General features: G+C 50.1%; 1 protein-coding gene across 1 annotated transcript in view; it reads left to right on the top strand.

Annotated features, from left to right (window-relative positions):
• mgat4b (alpha-1,3-mannosyl-glycoprotein 4-beta-N-acetylglucosaminyltransferase B) overlaps nt 1-21,866 on the top strand; it is an 81,652-nt gene that overhangs the window by 30,676 nt on the left and 29,110 nt on the right. Inside the window, exons 2-5 of the mRNA XM_062477195.1 lie at nt 9,568-9,747; nt 13,096-13,239; nt 15,408-15,541; nt 21,582-21,628. Of these exons, the coding sequence (XP_062333179.1) occupies nt 9,568-9,747; nt 13,096-13,239; nt 15,408-15,541; nt 21,582-21,628 (505 nt within the window). The remainder of the gene's footprint in view (nt 1-9,567; nt 9,748-13,095; nt 13,240-15,407; nt 15,542-21,581; nt 21,629-21,866) is intronic.

Below are 21,866 nucleotides of genomic sequence, written 5' to 3'. Positions count from 1 at the left end.
TGTGTTTTTCCCTTTGCCCCATTAGCTTTTATTAAACTGGAAGCTCATAACTAGCTCACAGCCGTCATGAGAAGAGCAGAGACTGAGAGGACGTCATCTCACACCTTAGGTGCTTGTAATATGTCTCTCTCCCTTTCTCCCCCCCCCCTTTCTCCCTCTCTCCCCTCTCCCCCTCTCCCTCCCCCTCTCCCTCCCCTCTCCCTCTCTCTCCCTTTCTCTCCCTCTCTCACTAACACACTTTCTCATTATTTTCCTCTCACTCACATACTTCTCTCTCTCTGTTTATCTCTCTATCTTTTAATCTTAATGTTCCTTTCCCTTTCTTAATTTTCTTTTTCTCCAACCTCTCGTTCACTCTCCTGTTCCCTTCATCTCTCTCTGTTTCTCCTCTCTTCTTCTCCTCCTGTTTCATTTTGTTTTCTCACTCAGCCAACATGATCTGGTGTCGGGCCAGTTGGGTGTTTTATTCTTTATTTATTTATTGTCAGAGGAAGATAAAGGCATGCTTGTCATACAGGACAGACGTGAAGCTTTGTGTGAAACAGTGAATGATTATGGGACACGGGAGGTTCTTAGCCAGTGTTCATGAAGGAGGGTGCAGACCATGTGTCTGAGCACAGGTCGTCAGTTAGGGACGTTTGTATTTCTGTGGTTATACTCCTGTATCAGAGATCTCTCGGGATAAAACAAACAACCCTCGTGAAGATCTTATATATGACATCTTTCCTTGTTCCCAAGCTGTCGAATCTGGATATTCGGTCCATCTGGAAGGCTAGTTGCTAAAGCTAATAACAGTCTGTAGACATGTGATCTCAGGCTGGAATAATAGAGCTTTGTCTGAAACTCTGCTCCAGTCTTTCATTTACTTTTATTGTTCATTTTATAGAGGAGTTTGCCTCTCTCTCTTTTTCCCCTGTGTATTTTTAAACGCTGTGGTAACAGTAAATTGCTTTTTAAGACGTGTTGTTGAGCTAACGCTGGGTTAGCATGACCGGGGCTAATTGGAGCTAGTTGATAGGCACAGTGTGAATAACTGCCAGTGAACACAGGCCACAGTAGTTCACGTTTTACTAGAGTGGTTATACACCGCCCATATGGTTATAACAGTAACCACGCATCCATCACCACTGCTGAATAACACTTGAGAGGAGAGGGTGTGTGTGTGTGTGGGTGAGAGAGAGAGTGAGTGTGTGTGAGAGAGTGAAATTGGGCATGTCCATTGTTTTATGTGTGTATCAGTATGTCTGTGTATGTGATTGCGTGAGTGAATAGTTCTCCTTTTTCTTGAAGAGAAGCACATTCATAGAACATTTTGACGATGTACAGATTTTCCACTCTGTCTGCCTGCTTGTCTGTAATCTGTGAAAACACCCCCTCTTCTCTGCTGGATGACGTCTTTATACAGTAGCTCTCACTCTTCTCTCTGCTCTCTCTTCCCCCTCTCTCTCTCTACACCATCTTCTCCCCCTCAACTCTGTGCTCCTCCTCCCCTTATCTCTCTGTCACACTCTCATTATCGTTCCATCCACCTCTCATTCTCTCCCTCCCGCCCTTCCGGAGCTCTTTATCTCCCTCTCTCCCTCTCTCCCTCTCCTCTCTCCTGTTGACCTTGTGAAGGGATGACCTCATCAGGGCAGGGCGGTTGACCTCATCTACAGCCTGACACTCCCCTGGGGCTGTTTCATGGACCAATCACAGGGCTCTCTCCAGAACTGACCACTCTCCTCCCTCCACCCCCTCTGTCTGATCTGGTTCTCTGTGTGAGGGTTCTCTGTGTGAGGGTTTTCTGTGTGAGGGTTCTCTGTGTGAGGGTTTTCTGTGTGAGGGCTCTCTGTGTGAGGGTTTTCTGTGTGAGGGTTTTCTGTGTGAGGGTTTTCTGTGTGAGGGTTCTCAATGAGGGTTCTCTGATTTTCTCTCCTGCTGGTGTTTCCTCCACACTAGGTCCATGTGTTGTAGAGATCAGACCTGTTAACCAGATGGAGAAGAGATCCTGACTTTTCCAAGCCTGATGTGTGTCAGACACACGCACACACACACGTGTGTGTGTGCGTGTGGGCGTGAGAGGTGTGTATTATTCAGCACACCTGGAGCTGAGGTGACCAGGATGTGTCCCTGGCCTCGTTAACTCGTTACCTCGTTAATTAAAACAATGCAGCCTCCCCGAGGCTGCAGGAGAGAGACTTAGGACCGTGTGTGTGTGCGTGCGTGCGCGTGCGCGCGCGTGTGTGTGTTGTTCCTCAGGTGATGGGTTAAACGCATATCGACAGAGTGAGGAGACAAGAGAGTGAGGTTTGCTCCTGAAGAGATCTGTGTCGTTAATGACCATGTTGGCTTTGCACACCTCTGCACACCTTCTCCTCTCTCCTTCTACACATTTCCTCTTCCTGCTCATCTTCCTTTTTCACCTCCTCTCATCCGGTTTTTCACACCTCTCTTGTTCTGTATTCTGCTACTGTCTTCCACACAGACGGCGTGCGAAACTTGACACCCCTACCTTTGCATCGCCCCGATCCCAGTGGTGGGTCGGTAATGTTGTTGATGGCAACCAATACATCTCAGGGGTTATTACTGAATGGGAGCTTGAGTGAGTGTGTGTGTGGTTGAGTGTTACGAGGGAGGTCACCAGCATGCCCGGGCCCCCTGGGCCACTCTGCCACCAAACTGGCACCGCTGGTCTGTTACCATGGGAACAGCTGGCACCAGCTAGACCCGACACACAGACGGGTGAGCCAGATCATTCCTGCTCTGTCCTGGCTCGTGTGTGTGTGTGTGTGGTCATCCAGCTCTCACAAACATTCTGCACTAATGCTCTGACACCAGTTACTTGCCCACACGCACACACACGCACAAACACACACGCACAAACACACACACAAACACACACACACACAAACACACACACACACAAACACACACACGCACACACAAACACACACACAAACACACACACACAAACACACACACACACACACAAAATGTTTCTTCTAGATTTTCATCTGTTATTCCAAGCAGCAGCCACTAGTTACCACAAAGACTCTCAAACACACCAAGCTACCTGGCACACCCTGTCTGTGGGGTTGTGATCTCCTGTGTTGGTCACCCGTTAGTATCTCTCGCCCACCTCTCTCTCCCTCACTTTCCACCTCTCTCTCTATGACACTCTTTCTCTCTCTCTCTCTCTCCCTCTCTCTCTCTCTCTCTCTCTCTCTCTCTCTCTCTCTCTCTCTCTCTCTCTCTCTCTCTCTCTCTCTCTCTCTCTCTCTCTCTCTCTCTCTCTCTCTCTCTCTCTCTCCCTCTCTCTCTCTCCCTTTCTCTCTCTCTCCTCTCTCTCTCTCTCTCTCTCTCTCTCTCTCTCTCTCTCTCTCTCTCTCTCTCTCTCTCTCTCTCTCTCTCTCTCTCTCTCTCTCTCTCTCCTCTCTCTCTCTCTCTCTGGTTATTGTGTGCGAGTCTCACCCTCCAATAACCCTCTTTCTGCCCATCCTTCCAGGCATGGTCCGTTGACTCAGCTAACTTCATTTCCTCTCTCTCATCTCCCCTCATTTACCCACAATGCACTTCTGCTCCAAGAAAAGCTATTTTTCACCACAAACACACAGCTGATTCTGAAGCAGAGGAAGTGTTGGTCTCCAGCCTAGTGCCCAGCCCTTTGGAGGTGAAGAAGCCTAGCGCCCAGCCTAGCGCCCAGCCTAGCGCCCAGCCTAGCGCCCAGCCTAGCGCCCAGCCTAGCGCCCAGCCTAGCGCCCAGCCTTTGGAGGTGAAGAAGCCTCGCGCCCAGCCTAGCGCCCAGCCTAGCGCCCAGCCTAGCGCCCAGCCTAGCGCCCAGCCTAGCGCCCAGCCTAGCGCCCAGCCTAGCGCCCAGCAGGCCGAGTCTGCCTGTGGAGGGGAACAGCCCAGCTGACAGGAATGACCATGTCTTTTACTGCTCTCTCAGGAAGAACAACCTCACAGGCTTGTTAGTTACCAGTCTGACCACACACACACTCATATAAACACACACACACACAACCACACACACATGGGGGGTGTGTGGGGGGCAGGGCCATGGGAGGCTTCACCGCCACAGGGAAGGGCCGTGTGTGTGTGTGTGTGTGAGAGAGTTAGAAGCCGGGGTTCTAAATGGTTCTAAACTACTCTGCAAATACTTTTATTCACAGAAAGACACACACACACACACTAGGAGCAGCCAGTGAATGTGTCTCTGCTCTTCTTATCTGTTCACTCTGTCAGTCTGCCTCAGGATAATCCAATCCTCCATACATCCCTCTATCCTCCCTCCCTCTCCCTCTCCCTCCCTCCCTCCCTCCCTCATCCAGGGCATTGATCCATGAAGGATTTTTCAGTAGTGTGAAGTGTTCCAGCCAATGGGAGAGTTCTCACATCAGATCCATGTTCCTCTGGTCTCACATCAGATCCATGTTCCTCTGGTCTCACATCAGATCCATGTTCCTCTGGTCTCTCACCTTCTCTGCTTGTGGTGAGGAGTGATACGGTAACATGGACACCTGCTTGAATAACGATTGTGCATTAGGGAACCTCGGTGTGTGTGTGTGTGTGGCGTGTACAGTAATTAGACAGGACATTCAGCAGACTGGTGAGAGTGGAGGGTAATGGCATTATTGTTGGCTATTACCCATTTAGAGCTACAGCCCTTTATCATATCACACACACCCACATACAATCACACAGACACACACTTTTTCCATCTTCCTGCTGGACAAGGGATGTGGCTGAACAGATAGGTCTTCTTAGCCCTGATTATTTAGTCATGAGTCATGTGTTCTAGAATACACACAGATCGTGTTCTAGAATACACACAGAGTCATGTGCTGGAACATTCACAACAGATCGTGTTCTAGAATATACATATAACGTTCTAGCGTATATACAAGCTCACACTATGATGATGTGTGGATGACTTCATATGACACTCTTCTCTCCAGGGAGGAGGAGGAGGAAGTGTTTGATCTCAGAGTCTTGATGTGATCAGATCCTGTTGGAACTTTCTATTATTCCCATTAGCTGCTCTACCATCGCCCAAACGACACACACACACACACACACACACACATTTACATGACGCTCCTATCCAGAGCGACTTACAGTAAGTACAGGGACATTCTCCCCCTTGCCCAAGGACACAACGTCATTTAGCACGGCCGGGAATCGAACCTACAACCTTCTGATTAATAGCCCGACACCCTAACCGCTCAGCCATCTGACACACACGCATTTCTCCCACTTTATGTCTCTCACACCTCTGGCAGTCTCTCCACAGTGGGAAGGTTTTCAGGGGTTCTCAGTATGACAGATTGGGGTGGCTGTATCTGAAGTGCAAAGTTGTGGTTCTCACGCATGCATAATTTTGTATGTGTGTGTTGTTGTTTTGTGCGTGTATGTCACGCTCTCTGTGTGTCTGGACAGTAACTCAGGCTTGTATTACGGGAAGTCACAGACTGCATCATGTTTGGTCAGGGTATTACCCAGTGTCATTCAACAGCACTCAGTGTATTTATGTATTCATAATCCTCTAACCCAGGATGAGAGCTCCACTGTGTATTAGAGAGCATTAGACCTTTGGTTAGGAGTTGCTGGTTTTAGCATGATTGTATTGTGTCAGATAGGTAGCGAACAAGCATTCTCCTACAGGGGACAGGAGAGGGGGATGGGGACTGGTGTGAGAGACAGACAGAGAGACAGAGAGAGAGAGACAGAGAGAGTAAGTAAGAGAGAGAGAGAGAAGGTTCTAGTGTTCCAGAATCTACTCTTACACACCTTCTTGAGGAAGTTGTGTGAATGGTGTCTTCCAGTTCTGTCAGACGTGGCCACACACCTACACTCGCTCACACACACCTACACACGCTCACACACACCTACACACACCTACACACGCTCACACACGCTCACACACACCTACACACGCTCACACACGCTCACACACACCTACACACGCTCACACACACCTACACACGCTCACACACACCTACACACGCTCACACACACCTACACACGCTCACACACACCTACACACGCTCACACACACCTACACACGCTCACACATGCTCACACACACCTACACACGCTCACACACGCTCACACACACGCGTGCGAATAAACAACACAATCCCAGGGTTGGGTATTAAAGTAGGCCTTTCCTACATGTGTTCCAGAAGCATCCATGATGCATGGGGCTTTTGTCTACTAGCAGAGAAGCATTTCTAGATATGGCCTGCTAAGCACTCAGGACTGAGGATGGCCACTGATTAGCACAATTAATTCAGCTGAGATAAGTAATTGCGCATAACGTTAATTAAAACTCCGTATTAGGAGAGGGAGGTTTGTATGTGTGTGTGTGTGTTTACTCTGAGAGTTGCTGTAGCGTTTTAGAACAGTCTGTAGATGAAACCAGGGACTCATTAACGAGAGGATAAATATTCACACTACTGTACCCTGGCTGAAGGGGTTGTCTGTAGTACTGTGTGTAAGTTGCATGTGTGTGAACAGCCTGGAGTGTGTGGCTGGGGTGTGTGGCTGGGGTGTGTGTGTGTTGTGGTTTCCTCCACCGTGGTCTATGAGGCGGCTCACACAGGATCTGCTGGGCCAGGGTGGTCCAGAGCACTGCCGTTCACTTATGTCAACTTTGACCTTGCTCGTCCTTTCCAAGCGCAGCCAATGAGATAACCGTACACGTGTGTGACGTAGGGAAGTGACCGTGGATGCTCACAGACGTTGCATTGCGACACACTGAGTGTCTGTGCTCTGTGTGTCACCTGGCGCAGAGCGGAGAGCTGATCCTGACCTTCTGATCCTGATCTTCTGATCCTGATCTTCTGAAGGCAGCTGAGCTTGATCAGCTGATCAGTCTGGTGTTGAGCCCGTATTTCATCAGATCTCGGGCCACAAAGACTTTTAAATGAAGTTTCTTTAGCTTCATCCTGTTGGCCGGTGCATCACTCCCCTTTCATCTCCCTCAAGACACCTCCTCACCTTCCACGGAGCTGTCCTGATGAAATACTCTGGAAAGGTGTCAAACAATCACTTTTTTGTGGATAAGCTTGTGCTGCAAAGTTGCTGGTTTGTGTGTCTGTCTGTGTGTGTGTGTGTGTGAGCATGCGTGGGTGTGTAAGAGTGTCAGTGTGTCTTTGTAAGAAGAAGTAGAGTCTCTCACCCATTGCCTAGTGTCAATAATAATAATAATGGGTGTGTGTAGGTTTGTGTGTGTATATGTGTGTGTGTGAGTATACTATGTATATATGGGTGTGTGTGTGGGATTAGGGTTCAGCCCTCCACTGGCATGGAGGTGGATTTGTTTCATGCCTACACACACACACACACACACACACACACACACCCACACACACACACCACACACACACACACCACACACACACACCACACACACACACACACACCACACACACACACCACACACACACACCACACCTGACCCGCTCTCTCTCTGTCTCTCTCCCACCTGCTTTGCTCCCATCTGTACAGATGTGCATGTCGGTGTGTGTGTGTACGTGTGGCCCAGAATGCTGAGCAGCTCAGGATGATCTCATAAAACACAAATCCAGCTTCTGTGTTCCTCTCGTTTCCTCGACAGCAGTAGAGGAGAGATAAGTGAAGGATTCAGAGAGGACAGAGAACACAGAGATAAAGCCTTTGACCACAGAGATTTAGACTCCAAGCGATGATCTGAATACGTCCTCCTGTTAAACCTGAGAAGAGCATGTATGATCTTCCTATTCTTACACACAGGATGAATGACACCATGAATGAAGCAGTGATCTAGAATACATCCTCGGCACAGGACAAGCCTGAAGCAGCACAAACAGACGCAGTCTTTCCTACCTCCACCCTGCTGTCTGGAGGAGGGTGGAGGTCTCCAGTGTGGGGGCCTCTGGGTGGTGTAAACCTACAGCCTCCCAGGGTGTGAAGTCTTCTGACTCCCATCATGTTCTCAGTTAGTCATTTGAGACCCTCTCCCTCTGGTCTGTGCCTGTCTCCTCCTCCACAGCACTGTGTGTGAGGGTGCAGAGGCAGCACTGTGTGTGAGGGTGCAGAGGCAGGACTGTGTGTGAGGGTGCAGAGGCAGCACTGTGTGTGAGGGTGCAGAGGCAGCACTGTGTGTGAGGGTGCAGAGGCAGGACTGTGTGTGAGGGTGCAGAGGCAGCACTGTGTGTGAGGGTGCAGAGGCAGGACTGTGTGTGAGGGTGCAGAGGCAGCACTGTGTGTGAGGGTGCAGAGGCAGGACTGTGTGTGAGGGTGCAGAGGCAGCACTGTGTGTGAGGGTGCAGAGGCAGCACTGTGTGTGAGGGTGCAGAGGCAGGACTGTGTGTGAGGGTGCAGAGGCAGCACTGTGTGTGAGGGTGCAGAGGCAGGACTGTGTGTGAGGGTGCAGAGGCAGCACTGTGTGTGAGGGTGCAGAGGCAGCACTGTGTGTGAGGGTGCAGAGGCAGGACTGTGTGTGAGGGTGCAGAGGCAGCACTGTGTGTGAGGGTGCAGAGGCAGGACTGTGTGTGAGGGTGCAGAGGCAGGACTGTGTGTGAGGGTGCAGAGGCAGCACTGTGTGTGAGGGTGCAGAGGCAGGACTGTGTGTGAGGGTGCAGAGGCAGCACTGTGTGTGAGGGTGCAGAGGCAGGACTGTGTGTGAGGGTGCAGAGGCAGCACTGTGTGTGAGGGTGCAGAGGCAGCACTGTGTGTGAGGGTGCAGAGGCAGGACTGTGTGTGAGGGTGCAGAGGCAGCACTGTGTGTGAGGGTGCAGAGGCAGCACTGTGTGTGAGGGTGCAGAGGCAGGACTGTGTGTGTGGGTGCAGAGGCAGGACTGTGTGTGAGGGTGCAGAGGCAGGACTGTGTGTGCTGGTGCAGTAGTAGCTGTAGAAGTCTGTACTGTAGCTCATAAAGCTCTCCTCAGGACAGCTGGCTGGTGATAATGTTTACGGCAGGTTGAAGGTGTTTGTGTTGATTGACTCTCTCTCTCTCTTTCTTTATCACAGAGAGATCAATACCCTGCCCGCATCCTTCCCCCCACCTCTCTCCCTCCCCCTGCCTCTCTCCCTCCCCCTGCCTCTCTCCCTCCCCCCGCCTCGCTCCCTCCCCCCTGCCTCTCTCCCTCCCCTCTTCCTGTGTTCCAATCAGTCTTGTTATCTTCTCTATCTTTATTCTGTCTCCTTCTCTCTCCCTGCTCCTTCATTACCTGCCTCTCTCTCCTCCTTCTTTACCTGCCTTTCTCCTCTCTTCTCTTCTTCATTACCTCTGTCTTTTTCTTTTCCTCCTACATCACCTCTCCCTCATTCTCTCTCTCTCCTTCTCCTTCATCAAATTTCTCTCTCCTGAATTGATTATCTCTCTCTCCTCCCTTCATTGATTACCTCTCTCTCTCTCCTTCTCTCTCTCTCTCTCTCTCTCTCTCTCTCTCTCTCTCTCTCTCTCTCTCTCTCTCCTCCTTCATCACCTCTCTCTATTTCCCTGCTTCTAGTTCAGTGTTCCTTCTCCCTCAGCACTGCCAAACAGGACAGACAAATAAGACGTATTAAGTCTTTCTCTCTCCCTCCCGGTTCCTGCAGGTGATGTGGTGGACATCTACCAGCGTGAGTTCCTGGCTCTGAGGGAACGTCTGCACTCGGCCGAGCAGGAGAACCTGAAGCGCTCCAAGGAGCTGAACCTGGTCCTGGAGGAGATCAAGAGGGCCATCGCAGACAAGCAGGCCCTGAGGGACATCAACCGCACCTGGAGCAGCCTGTCAGGTAGGACCCAGACCAGGGAGACCCCAGCCTGTCAGGTAGGACCCAGATCAGGGAGACCCCAGCCTGTCAGGTAGGACCCAGACCAGGGAGAGACCCCAGCCTGTCAGGTAGGACCCAGACCAGGGAGAGACCCCCGGCCTGTCAGGTAGGACCCAGACCAGGGAGTCCCCAGCCTGTCAGGTAGGACCCAGACCAGGGAGTCCCCAGCCTGTCAGGTAGGACCCAGACCAGGGAGACCCCAGCCTGTCAGGTAGGACCCAGACCAGGGAGACCCCAGCCTGTCAGGTAGGACCCAGACCAGGGAGTCCCCAGCCTGTCAGGTAGGACCCAGACCAGGGAGACCCCAGCCTGTCAGGTTCAGGACCCAGACCAGGGATACCCCAGCCTGTCAGGTAGGACCCAGACCAGGGAGAGACCCCAGCCTGTCAGGTAGGACCCAGACCAGGGAGTCCCCAGCCTGTCAGGTAGGACCCAGACCAGGGATACCCCAGCCTGTCAGGTAGGACCCAGACCAGGGAGTCCCCAGCCTGTCAGGTAGGACCCAGACCAGGGAGACCCCAGCCTGTCAGGTAGGACCCAGACCAGGGAGACCCCAGCCTGTCAGGTAGGACCCAGACCAGGGAGTCCCCAGCCTGTCAGGTAGGACCCAGACCAGGGAGACCCCAGCCTGTCAGGTAGGACCCAGACCAGGGATACCCCAGCCTGTCAGGTAGGACCCAGACCACGGAGAGACCCCCGGCCTGTCAGGTAGGACCCAGACCAGGGAGTCCCCAGCCTGTCAGGTAGGACCCAGACCAGGGAGTCCCCAGCCTGTCAGGTAGGACCCAGACCAGGGATACCCCAGCCTGTCAGGTAGGACCCAGACCAGGGAGTCCCCAGCCTGTCAGGTAGGACCCAGACCAGGGAGTCCCCAGCCTGTCAGGTAGGACCCAGACCAGGGAGACCCCAGCCTGTCAGGTAGGACCCAGACCAGGGAGACCCCAGCCTGTCAGGTAGGACCCAGACCAGGGAGACCCCAGCCTGTCAGGTAGGACCCAGACCAGGGAGACCCCAGCCTGTCAGGTAGGACCCAGACCAGGGAGAGACCCCCGGCCTGTCAGGTAGGACCCAGACCAGGGAGTCCCCAGCCTGTCAGGTAGGACCCAGACCAGGGAGACCCCAGCCTGTCAGGTAGGACCCAGACCAGGGAGAGACCCCAGCCTGTCAGGTAGGACCCAGACCAGGGAGTCCCCAGCCTGTCAGGTAGGACCCAGACCAGGGAGACCCCAGCCTGTCAGGTAGGACCCAGACCAGGGAGAGACCCCAGCCTGTCAGGTAGGACCCAGACCAGGGAGTCCCCAGCCTGTCAGGTAGGACCCAGACCAGGGAGACCCCAGCCTGTCAGGTAGGACCCAGACCAGGGAGAGACCCCCGGCCTGTCAGGTAGGACCCAGACCAGGGAGACCCCAGCCTGTCAGGTAGGACCCAGACCAGGGAGACCCCAGCCTGTCAGGTAGGACCCAGACCAGGGAGACCCCAGCCTGTCAGGTAGGACCCAGACCAGGGAGAGACCCCACAACCAGACAGGTGTGGAGTGATGTTGAGTGAGCAGAGCCAGTGTGGTGTTGACTGTCTCTCTGGTGTGTGGTGTGAACTCAGAACCTAAACACATGGTCTGCACTCAACATGAACCGCTGTGTGACCAATCAGCAGAGATGGCAAAGTACACACATCCTTCACTCAATTAGAAGTACAGATACTCATGTTTAAAAAGACTTATTTTTTTTCAAACTTTTTTTTTCGAAAATATTTTTTCAGCCTTTAGAAACATTTTCTTTATATTAACCCTCGTGCTGCCTTCGGGTCACATGACCCAAAGGTTCATAATGAACCATCGTTGTGTTTACCCAATTTTACCCAATACAAAAACAAATTAAAATAATTTTCTTTTAACCTTTGCAATGTGGGGGGTCTGAGACAGCCTAGCTGTTAAAAGAAAATGCTTCACTTTGTCTTTGTATGCAGTAAATCTGTCGCAATACGACGGTGGGTCACAATGACTGATGGGTCAGAATGACCCGAAGATAACACAAGGGTTAAAAAAAAAAGAAAAATGAAATGCTTTCAACGTTTTTTTCCAAAAGTTTTTTCTAAATGTTTTTATAATTTTCTTATAATATATATATACAGTACCAGTCAAAAGTTTGGACACATTTTCAAACTTGTCCAAACTTTTGACTGGTACTGTATATATAAAAAAATCTAAACGTAACATGACACCCAAAAGTTTTTTTTAAATGTTTTTTTGCTTTAAAACGTAAGAAGTACAAAGTAAAGATATTTGTATAAACAATTTAAAGTAGAATGAGTGAAAAAATGAGTGAAAGTAAAAAGTTGTCTAAAGCATCTAAATAAATAGTGAAGTAAAGTACAGACACCAGAAAAATCTACTTAAGTACAGTAACAAAGTATTTGTACTCTGTTACTTCCCATCTCTGCTAACCAGACAGTGTGTGAGGCTGGGGGAGGATTGTGGATACTGCTGGTGTGGATCTATAGCCTGGTCCTAACCAGACCCTCGTACATTTCATTTGTACAGAGGGTCTGGGATCGCTCCATTGACAAGCGTTAACTTCCTTGAAGGCGGGTACTCTGATGAAGTTTAAAACTATTGGATCTGCACAGAGCCACTCTGATCTGCCATAACCAATCGCTAGCGTTCGCCTTAGCCAACTCCTTCACCACTACTGTAACGGAGCTAGCTGCCGTAGCTGGAAAATCAAACTTTTCCTGAACCCCGTGGGGAGGAGGGCCACAACATCATGGCCACCAACAAAACTCAGCAAAACTTGTTCTTGCTCCGGCTTTAACTTTTGGATATTCGGCAGTGACTCCACCGCCATTACTGAACTACAACTCAAACTAGCAAACGACATCAACGTCATCGTTCTCAGTCACTCCCTCTGTTTGCTGAATGGACCTACAAAAATGTGTTTCTGAAAACCGACTAATACACCGAAATCCTAGACCTAGTACAGAAGCAAAATCAAAATTGAGCGGAAGTACGTAGGGCAGAGCCAGGCTAGTGGATCTACCCTGCAGGAGGAAACTGAATCATGTATGAGTGTAGGACAGGTTTTCTACATGATGTAGACTATGTGTTGCCTGACTGGAATTAATTCTGTCTGTGCAGGTAGCTTACCTCTGACCTGTGTGTTTGGTGTCTGTGTGTGTGTCCTAGTGTACTGAATATGTGTGTGCGTGTGTGTCCATCCCTATGTGTGTGTGTCCACATGAATGTGTGTGTCTATGTGTGTGTCCGTTCTAATGTGTGTCTGTGTGTGTCTCTGTATGTCTGTGTGTGTCCAGACGAGACCAAGCTGAAGCTGTGGAACGTGACCAGCAGTAAGAATGTCCTCCAGCTGCCCAGCATCTTCCACCATCTGCCCCACCTGCTGGCCAAGGAGACCAGCCTGCAGCCTGCAGTACACCTGGGCCAGGGGCGGACTGGAGGTGAGACACACACACACCTGCCAAACACACACACACACACCTGCCAAACACACACACACACACCTGCCAAACACACACACACACCTGCCAAACACACCTGCCAAACACACCCACACACCTGCCAGACACACCCACACACCTGCCAAACACACACACACACCTGCCAAACACACCTGCCAAACACACCCACACACCTGCCAAACACACCCACACCTGCCAAACACACACACACACCTGCCAAACACACACACACACCTGCCAAACACACCTGCCAAACACACCCACACACCTGCCAGACACACCCACACACCTGCCAAACACACACACACACCTGCCAAACACACCTGCCAAACACACCCACACACCTGCCAAACACACCCACACCTGCCAAACACACACACACACCTGCCAAACACACACACACACACCTGCCAAACACACACACACACACCTGCCAAACACACACACACACCTGCCAAACACACACACACACCTGCCAAACACACCTGCCAAACACACCCACACACCTGCCAAACACACACACACACACCTGCCAAACACACCTGCCAAACACACCCACACACCTGCCAAACACACCCACACACCTGCCAGACACACCCACACACCTGCCAAACACACACACACACCTGCCAAACACACACACCTGCCAAACACACACACACACCTGCCAAACACACCTGCCAAACACACCCACACACCTGCCAGACACACCCACACACCTGCCAAACACACACACACACCTGCCAAACACACACACACACACCTGCCAAACACACCCACACACCTGCCAAACACACCCACACACCTGCCAAACACACACACACCTGCCAAACACACACACACACCTGCCAAACACACACACCTGCCAAACACACACACACACCTGCCAAACACACACACACACCTGCCAAACACACCTGCCAAACACACACACACACCTGCCAAACACACACACCTGCCAAACACACACACACACCTGCCAAACACACACACACCTGCCAAACACACCTGCCAAACACACCTGCCAAACACACACACACACCTGCCAAACACACACACACACCTGCCAAACACACACACACACACCTGCCAAACACACACACACACCTGCCAAACACACACACACACCTGCCAAACACACACGACACCTGCCAAACACACACGCACACCTGCCAAACACACCCACACACCAGTCCAACACCAGTCCAACACCCACATATACACAGTTCCCTCCTTCCCTATCTCCTCCTTCTTCTCTCCCTCTCTCATTCCTCTCTCCTTCCTCTCTCCTTCCCCTCTCCTTCCCCCTCCCCTCTCCTCCCCCTCCCCTCTCCTCACTCTCTCCTTCCCCTCTCCTCCCCCTCCCCTCTCCTTCCTCTCTCCTCCCCCTCTCCTCCCTCTCTCCTTCCCTGGCTCTGTGCCCTCCTGTCCCCATGCCAGTATCCCGGCTAGAGGCTTCCTCTCCTGGGGAGCAAACCACCTAACCTCCCCTCCTCCTCAAGCCCTGGAGGTTCTACTTGCCAAGCAGCTACTATCTCAGAAGACCCATTAAGCTGTGTGTGTGTGTGTGTGTGTGTTAGCTGTCAGATACAAAGTGAGTGTTCCCCCTCTTGTGAATGAGTTTGGTTGCTTAAAAACGTACGAGCCTGTGCACGCATGGGTGCGTTAGATTTATGTTCCTGGCCAGCGCCGGCCGTCCAAGTCCATTACGAAGTCCGTGTCTGTGATGGCACGCGGGCTGCTCTGGGAACGAGGCTGAGTCTGGGCTGTTCCAGTAATTGGAGTCCCTTTTATGGGCGAATTAAATAGAGGTACCCACCAGGGTCTGCTTAGATGAACACAATGGAGAGGAGGAGAGAGAGGAGAGAGAGGGGGAGAGAGGAGAGAGAGGGGAGAGAAAGGGGAGAGAGGAGGAGAGAGTAGAGAGATGAGGAAAATAAAAAGGAGAGGGGAATTTGAGTGTTCCTGGTCTCCTGTGTTGGTGGGAGGAGTCTTGAGTAGAAGGTATCTGAGAGGGATGTTGTGTTAAAATACCCGGAGGTCTGCAGCTAAATCCTTATATTTTTCCCACATTCACCCATTCCCATATTGACGTTGATTGGCTGCCCCCTTCCCATGTTAACTCTGATTGGCTGCTGTCCCCCCAGTGTCTATCGTGATGGGCGTGCCCAGTGTGAAGCGCGAGGTGCACTCCTACCTGACGGACACACTGAGCTCTCTGATGGCAGAGCTGAGCCCGGCGGAGAAGGACGACTGCGTCATCGTGGTGTTCATCGCTGAGGTAAGCCTCATCTCTGTGTTCCTGTGGTTAGCTGAGGTAAGCCTCATCTCTGTGTTTCTGTGGTTAGCTGAGGTAAGACTCTCATCTCTGTGTTCCTGTGTTCATCGCTGAGGTAAGCCTCATCTCTGTGTTCCTGTGGTTAGCTGAGGTAAGCCTCATCTCTGTGTTTCTGTGGTTAGCTGAGGTAACACTCTCATCTCTGTGTTCCTGTGTTCATCGCTGAGGTAAGACTCTCATCTCTGTGTTTCTGTGGTTAGCTGAGGTAACACTCTCATCTCTGTGTTCCTGTGTTCATCGCTGAGGTAAGCCTCATCTCTGTGTTTCTGTGGTTAGCTGAGGTAACACTCTCATCTCTGTGTTCCTGTGGTTAGCTGAGGTAAGACTCTCATCTCTGTGTTCCTGTGGTTAGCTGAGGTAAGACTCTCATCTCTGTGTTCCTGTGTTCATTGCTGAGGTAAGACTCTCATCTCTGTGTTCCTGTGTTCATCGCTGAGGTAAGACTCTCATCTCTGTGTTCCTGTGTTCATCGCTGAGGTAAGACTCTCATCTCTGTGTTCCTGTGGTTAGCTGAGGTAGGGAGGGGTGGGGAGTCAGGTGTGGGGAGTCAGGTGACTGAGCGGTTAGGGAAGCGGGCTAGTAATCAGAAGGTTGCCAGTTCGATTCCTGGCCGTGCCAAATGACGTTGTGTCCTTGGGCAAGGCACTTCACCCTACTTGCCTCGGGGGTATGTCCCTGTACTTACTGTAAGTCGCTCTGGATAAGAGCGTCAGCTAAATGACTAAAGGTAAAGGTAAGACTCTCATCTCTGTGTTACTGTAGTTAGCTGAGGTAAGACTCATCTCTGTGTTCCTGTGTTTAGCTGAGGTAAGACTCATCTCTGTGTTACTGTAGTTAGCTGAGGTAAGACTCTCATCTCTGTGTTCCTGTGGTTAGCTGTGGTAAGACTCTCATCTCTGTGTTCCTGTGGTTAGCTGAGGTAAGACTCATCTCTGTGTTACTGTGGTTAGCTGTGGTAAGACTCTCATCTGTCTCAAGCTCTGCATCATATGTTTACAGCTTGGTGTTAATGCTACAAAGTTCACATTATGATTCATATGAACAGTAATTTAGTTTTGTGTGTGTGTGTTTATGGTGTGCGAGTGTTTGCATTGGGTTGAGTCAGGTTAGAATGATAGTATATGTGTCTCTCAGAGGTGTCAAAAGTATTCACATTCATTACTAAAGTAGAAGTATAGATACTAGGGTTTAAAAATACTTCTGTAGAAGTATCAATTCAAGGTTTTACTCAAGTAAAAGTATAAAAGTACTGGTTTCAAAACTACTTAACCCTCGTGCTGCCTTCGGGTCACATGACCCAAAGGTTCATAACGAACCATCGTTGTGTTTACCCAATTTTACCCAATACAAAAACAAATACAAATTATTTTCTTTTAACCATTCCAATGTGGGGGGTCTGAGACAGCCCGACAGTTAAAAGAAAATGCTTCACTTTGTTTTTGTATGAGGTAAATTTGTCACAATACGACGGTGGGTCACAATGACTGATGGGTCAGAATGACCCGAAGATAACACAAGGGTTAAAGTATAAAAGTAGTAAGGGGAAAAAATGCCATTAAGGACAAAAGCTTAGGCACAGGGGTCTATAATGCACGATCCCACCTCCCCCCAAAAAAACATTTTTCCAAAGGCCATAATGACTTGTTATATTGAAATGTTAACGTTGAAAAATGTGGGCTGCACCAGTTTATGCCCATTGAAAATGAACGCATTTTAGTACAATGCAAATACATTAAAGAACCATATATGTGTAGCCTACTACTAAGCATTAACATGTGTTTCATGGAGCGGAAGATATGATGACTAGTTGCCTATAAGTATTGTAATGCTGCAAAAAGTCAAACTTCAGAGGCATGTTATCAATAGCCTTTATTCAAATTAGACTGCGAGTTTGTGAAAGCCATTAGCTCGTGGTAGCCTACTTGGATGCGCAGAGCTTGCAGCGCATTCGAAAGGAGTGTTGTTTTTGCATCCAAACATGTCGACAAATTCTTCCAGGTACGGCCAGGGATGTAGACGGGTTGGCTAATCTTCCTAGCTACCAACCTCCTCGCTGGTGCTTGGTTCGGACATTTTGCTCGAGTTCTCTTGAGTCTCTGCCACGGACAGCTTCGTAGGCTACATAACGTTACGTCTGCTATTTCCTTGCTGGAGTTTGACGTGATTTTGTGTCATGTGCAGGTGATGGATCACGTATAAACCAATAGGGTGTCGGAATGGTATATGTTTATACTTCTCATCCAACCACAATCAAATTCACTCTATCCGGATGGCGCGTTTTTTCTGGATAGTTTTTTTTTGTGTGTTTTTTTGAACGATGACAAGCCGGAATGAAAACAAGCCGAACTGAAATTGGAGTAACGAGGCTATTTTAAAATGTAAGGAGTAGAAAGTACAGATAACTGCGTGAAAATGTAAGGAGTATAAGTAGAAAGTCGGCTGAAAAATTATTACTTCAGTAAAGTTTAGATACCCCAAATTTACCTTACTTAAGTAAGGTAACGAAGTATTTGTACTTCGTTACTTGACACCTCTGGTGTCTCTCCATGCGCCCCACATAGCTATACTAGTGAGTCACCCAACTTAGCCTGTGTTTATGTATCAACCTGCAGGTGTGTGTTTGTGCATGTGTGTTCAAAGATCAACTGAGAGGAACAAGTGACACTACCATAGATCACCAGGCACACACACACCTCATCTGTCTGCTAACAGCCTAGCCTCAACGCTGTTCCTAATATCTCTGACCCAAGTCAGAGCTATCACTCCCATATGAGCCAGGCTAAGCTCATTAGCATAAGCTTGCAGGCTAGCCTCATGGCTGGGCCTGCGTGTGTTCACTAAGGGGAAGGGACAGGACCGTGGGGAACAAGGGGGCAAAAGGACAAAGTGCTATTAGTGATGTTGTGATGGATGGGTGTGTGTGTCTGTGCCTATGTGTAAATGTCTCTATATCTGGTTACATTGTCATGTCCATGCAAGTCTGTGTGAATGTGTGTGTGTGTGTGTGTGTGTGTGTGTGTGTGCTGGTTCCTCGGTGTAATTACCATAACGTGGGTCGGTCTGACTAAAGACCCACGCTGTCTGGCCAACAGTAAAGGTCACACACACACACATGCAGTCAGTGATCATTATCAGCTGCACTGGCCTTGTTGCACACGTGTTGAAGAGGACCCAGTCTGACTGTGTGTACAGTAGCACATCTGGTGTGTGTGTGTGTGTACCAGCAACAATCTCAACTAGCTCATCTCTCCTCTCGGTTTTGCACGCCTGCTTGGGGGCGTCTGAAGTGGACTGGGTGGCAGCCTTCTCTGTCTCCTCCCTCTTTTTTATGTCTGTCTCTTATCTTCATCGATCCCTTTTTTATTATACTTAAATGGAGACAAGATATCACTCTTATGGCCCTCTTTCACACCTAACTGTACATTATATGTCAGCTTCTCTCTCTCTCTCTCTCTCTCTCTCTGTCTCTCTCTCTCTCTCTCTCTCTCTCTCTCTCTCTCTCTCTCTCTCTCTCTGTGTCTCTGTCTCTCTTTCTGTCTCTCTCTCTCTGTGTCTCTCTCTCTCTGTCTCTCTCTCTCTTGTGGAAGAACATAATGTTAGAGGAGACAGGCCTTTTTTCTTCAACATCCTCTCCCCTCCTCTCCCCCTCTCGCCTCCCCCCTCCTCTCCCCCTCTCGCCTCCCCCCTCCTCTCCCCTCCCTTATCCTCTCCTCCTCCCCTCCTTCTCTCCCCCCTCTCTGCAGTTACAGTATTCAAGACTGCTGAAATAGCGCATTACTAAGCAAATAGGACACCTCAAATATGCTTACATAGCCAGCGAGCGAGCTTAACGGGTATATACTGTAGCTGCAGAGGGATTTGAGAACGAGAGTAGGTACTGCATAATGGCTTGATCTCTTAAACATTAAGAGCTGAATAATCCAGTACTGAATAGTTAGCCATCAACCTACCAGAGAGAAGAAATGTGTGTTGTAGGAGGAAACACCCATGAAACACCCACGAAACACCCATGAAACAATCATGAAACACTGCCAAAACACACAGGAAACACTACTGAAACACATGAAGGAGAAGTGTGTGTTGTAGGAGGAAACATCCATGAAACACTCTCTACTGATTATCCAACCACACGGGTGATATCTAAGAGCATTTCTATGTGAACTCTGTCCTGTAAGCAGACATGCATGTCCTGATGTTTCAGCATACAGCACACATACACTATTCATGACTGCTCTATTTAACACCTGAGTTTCCCACAGAACAGCTGAGCCTTTGGCATGTCAACCAAACAGCTATTGGTTGACACACCATATCTTATAAAAAAACATTTATTGTATAACTGAGAAGTAGTTCTTTTATGTGTGTTTTTGGAGGGGGGCCAGAGACAGGTCTGTCTCCTAGGGAGGTACAGTCACAGTAATTTCTCCTTGGGAGGTACAAGCACAGTCACTTCTCCTTGGGAAGTACAGTCACAGTCACTTCTGTCTATCTTGTTTCTCCCCGGGGGGTTTGTGGTACGTTCCACCAGGACAAGCGCTCAGATCAGAGGGAAACACTATGAAAGTCGAATTGGGGGGGGGGGGGTGGTACTGGTGTGAGTGGTCTGATACGCATAGACATGAAAATGACTTTTTTTCCCCTTGTTCTTTCTCTCCCTTTATCGCTCTCTCACTCTTTTTTTTCCTCACTCTGACACATACACATACACCCTCTCTCTCTGTCCTTGCATTGTCCTTGACATGGGGGGAGTAATGCTTAAACAAACCCTGTCTCTACCTCCCTCCTCCCCTCCTCCCTCCCTACTCGTTCTCTGCTCCTCCCCCCGCCTCTCCCTACCCCAGCAGAGGAGATCCCAGGTTGTTTTCACCCTGCTGTGTGTCGCTCGTGTTTAGAGGCACGAGGTGAGGACGGGCCCAGTTCCAAACTGAACAGTGCAGCCTCTCCATCCGCTCCCCAGCAGCCCTGGGATCCACCGCTGTGCAGCAAGGATGTCAACTTAGATTTGGAACTGGGTGATGTGTGCACAGCTAAGTTCCAGGTTTAGAGAGAAGCCTTCGTCTGGGGGTGAGATAGAGAGCAGGAGAGAGAGAGAGCAGGAGAGAGAGCAGGAAAGAGAGAGAGCAGAGCAGAGCAGGACTCGATCTGTCTCATGTTTGGGAGAGACTGGTGCTTTTTCAGAAAGCAGAACAAAACTGTTATTCATTACTGCCTCACTCCTGGCACCAACGGATGGAAATGTGACAGGATATTTTCTCTTTCCCTCATGATAATCCTAGTCTCTCCCTCCTCCCGCCCTCACTCTCTCTCTCGTCCAGCTCATTGGGCAAGGAGGGACGCAGTCAAAGTGATCCCAGGTGTTTCCTGTTAGCCATCTGATCCCTCTCTCTTCCACACCTCCACCATTCTCTCCATCCACCCCTTCATCCTCGGTCTCTGCCCTTGGGAGCGTTTGTTTTGGTTGTTTCCAGAAGGGGCTGCGCCCAGGAAGACTGGGGTGGGTGGTGGCCAGGGCTCGACGGCAGCAGCTGCAGATCAGAACAAACACCCCAACACACTGCAGAGAAGCCATTTCTAATCCTTCTGATGAAGCCCAGCAGGTGTGCACCCAGACCTAGTCCATTAGGGTCTCGCTCCTGGCTGGGTGGAAGTAGTCCTGTTCAAACATGACAGGTGGCGGATGGATACATCCATAGTCTGTCGTGGTTCGGTCCGACCTCACCGCAGCCCAGGAAGCTGGTCCAGATAATGACATCATTAGCAGACTCATTACTCTGGGGAAGACGCTGGAACACTCTCTGGTGCTCTACACGGGGGCCATCTTGAAATGCTTGTGGAGTGTTTCACAACAGTTGTGTTGCAGCTGAGATGAACATCAGCCCAGCAAGCTGTCAGCGCTTACGTTCTCTCTCAGGAGTGGGAACACACTGAAGCTGTTCTCGGTTAGCGTGACACCAAAGCGTGTGTTCTGTTTGTTGTGTTTCAGACGGACCAGCAGTATGCCAACAGCGTGGCCGACAACCTCAAGCGCCTGTGAGTATACAAGTGCATGCTTGGATGGTGTTTCCATGGAGACCAATATGGGGGAAGGCAGGTCACCAGTTGTCCAACAGGAGTGTGTGTACGCAGATGTGTGAAGTTCATCAACATGTTTTTCAATTATACCTTATAGCTTTCTCTGAAGGAATGACACACACACTAACTTCAACTTGGTCTCAACAGTCTCACAGATTTGACAAACGCACTCCCTCAACATTCAGTTCCCACACAC

The sequence above is a fragment of the Osmerus eperlanus genome, chromosome 13 (assembly GCF_963692335.1).
Source record: "Osmerus eperlanus chromosome 13, fOsmEpe2.1, whole genome shotgun sequence".
Taxonomy (NCBI): domain Eukaryota; kingdom Metazoa; phylum Chordata; class Actinopteri; order Osmeriformes; family Osmeridae; genus Osmerus; species Osmerus eperlanus.
Note: the sequence above shows the minus strand (reverse complement) of the source record. Positions and strands in the feature narration are given on the sequence as shown.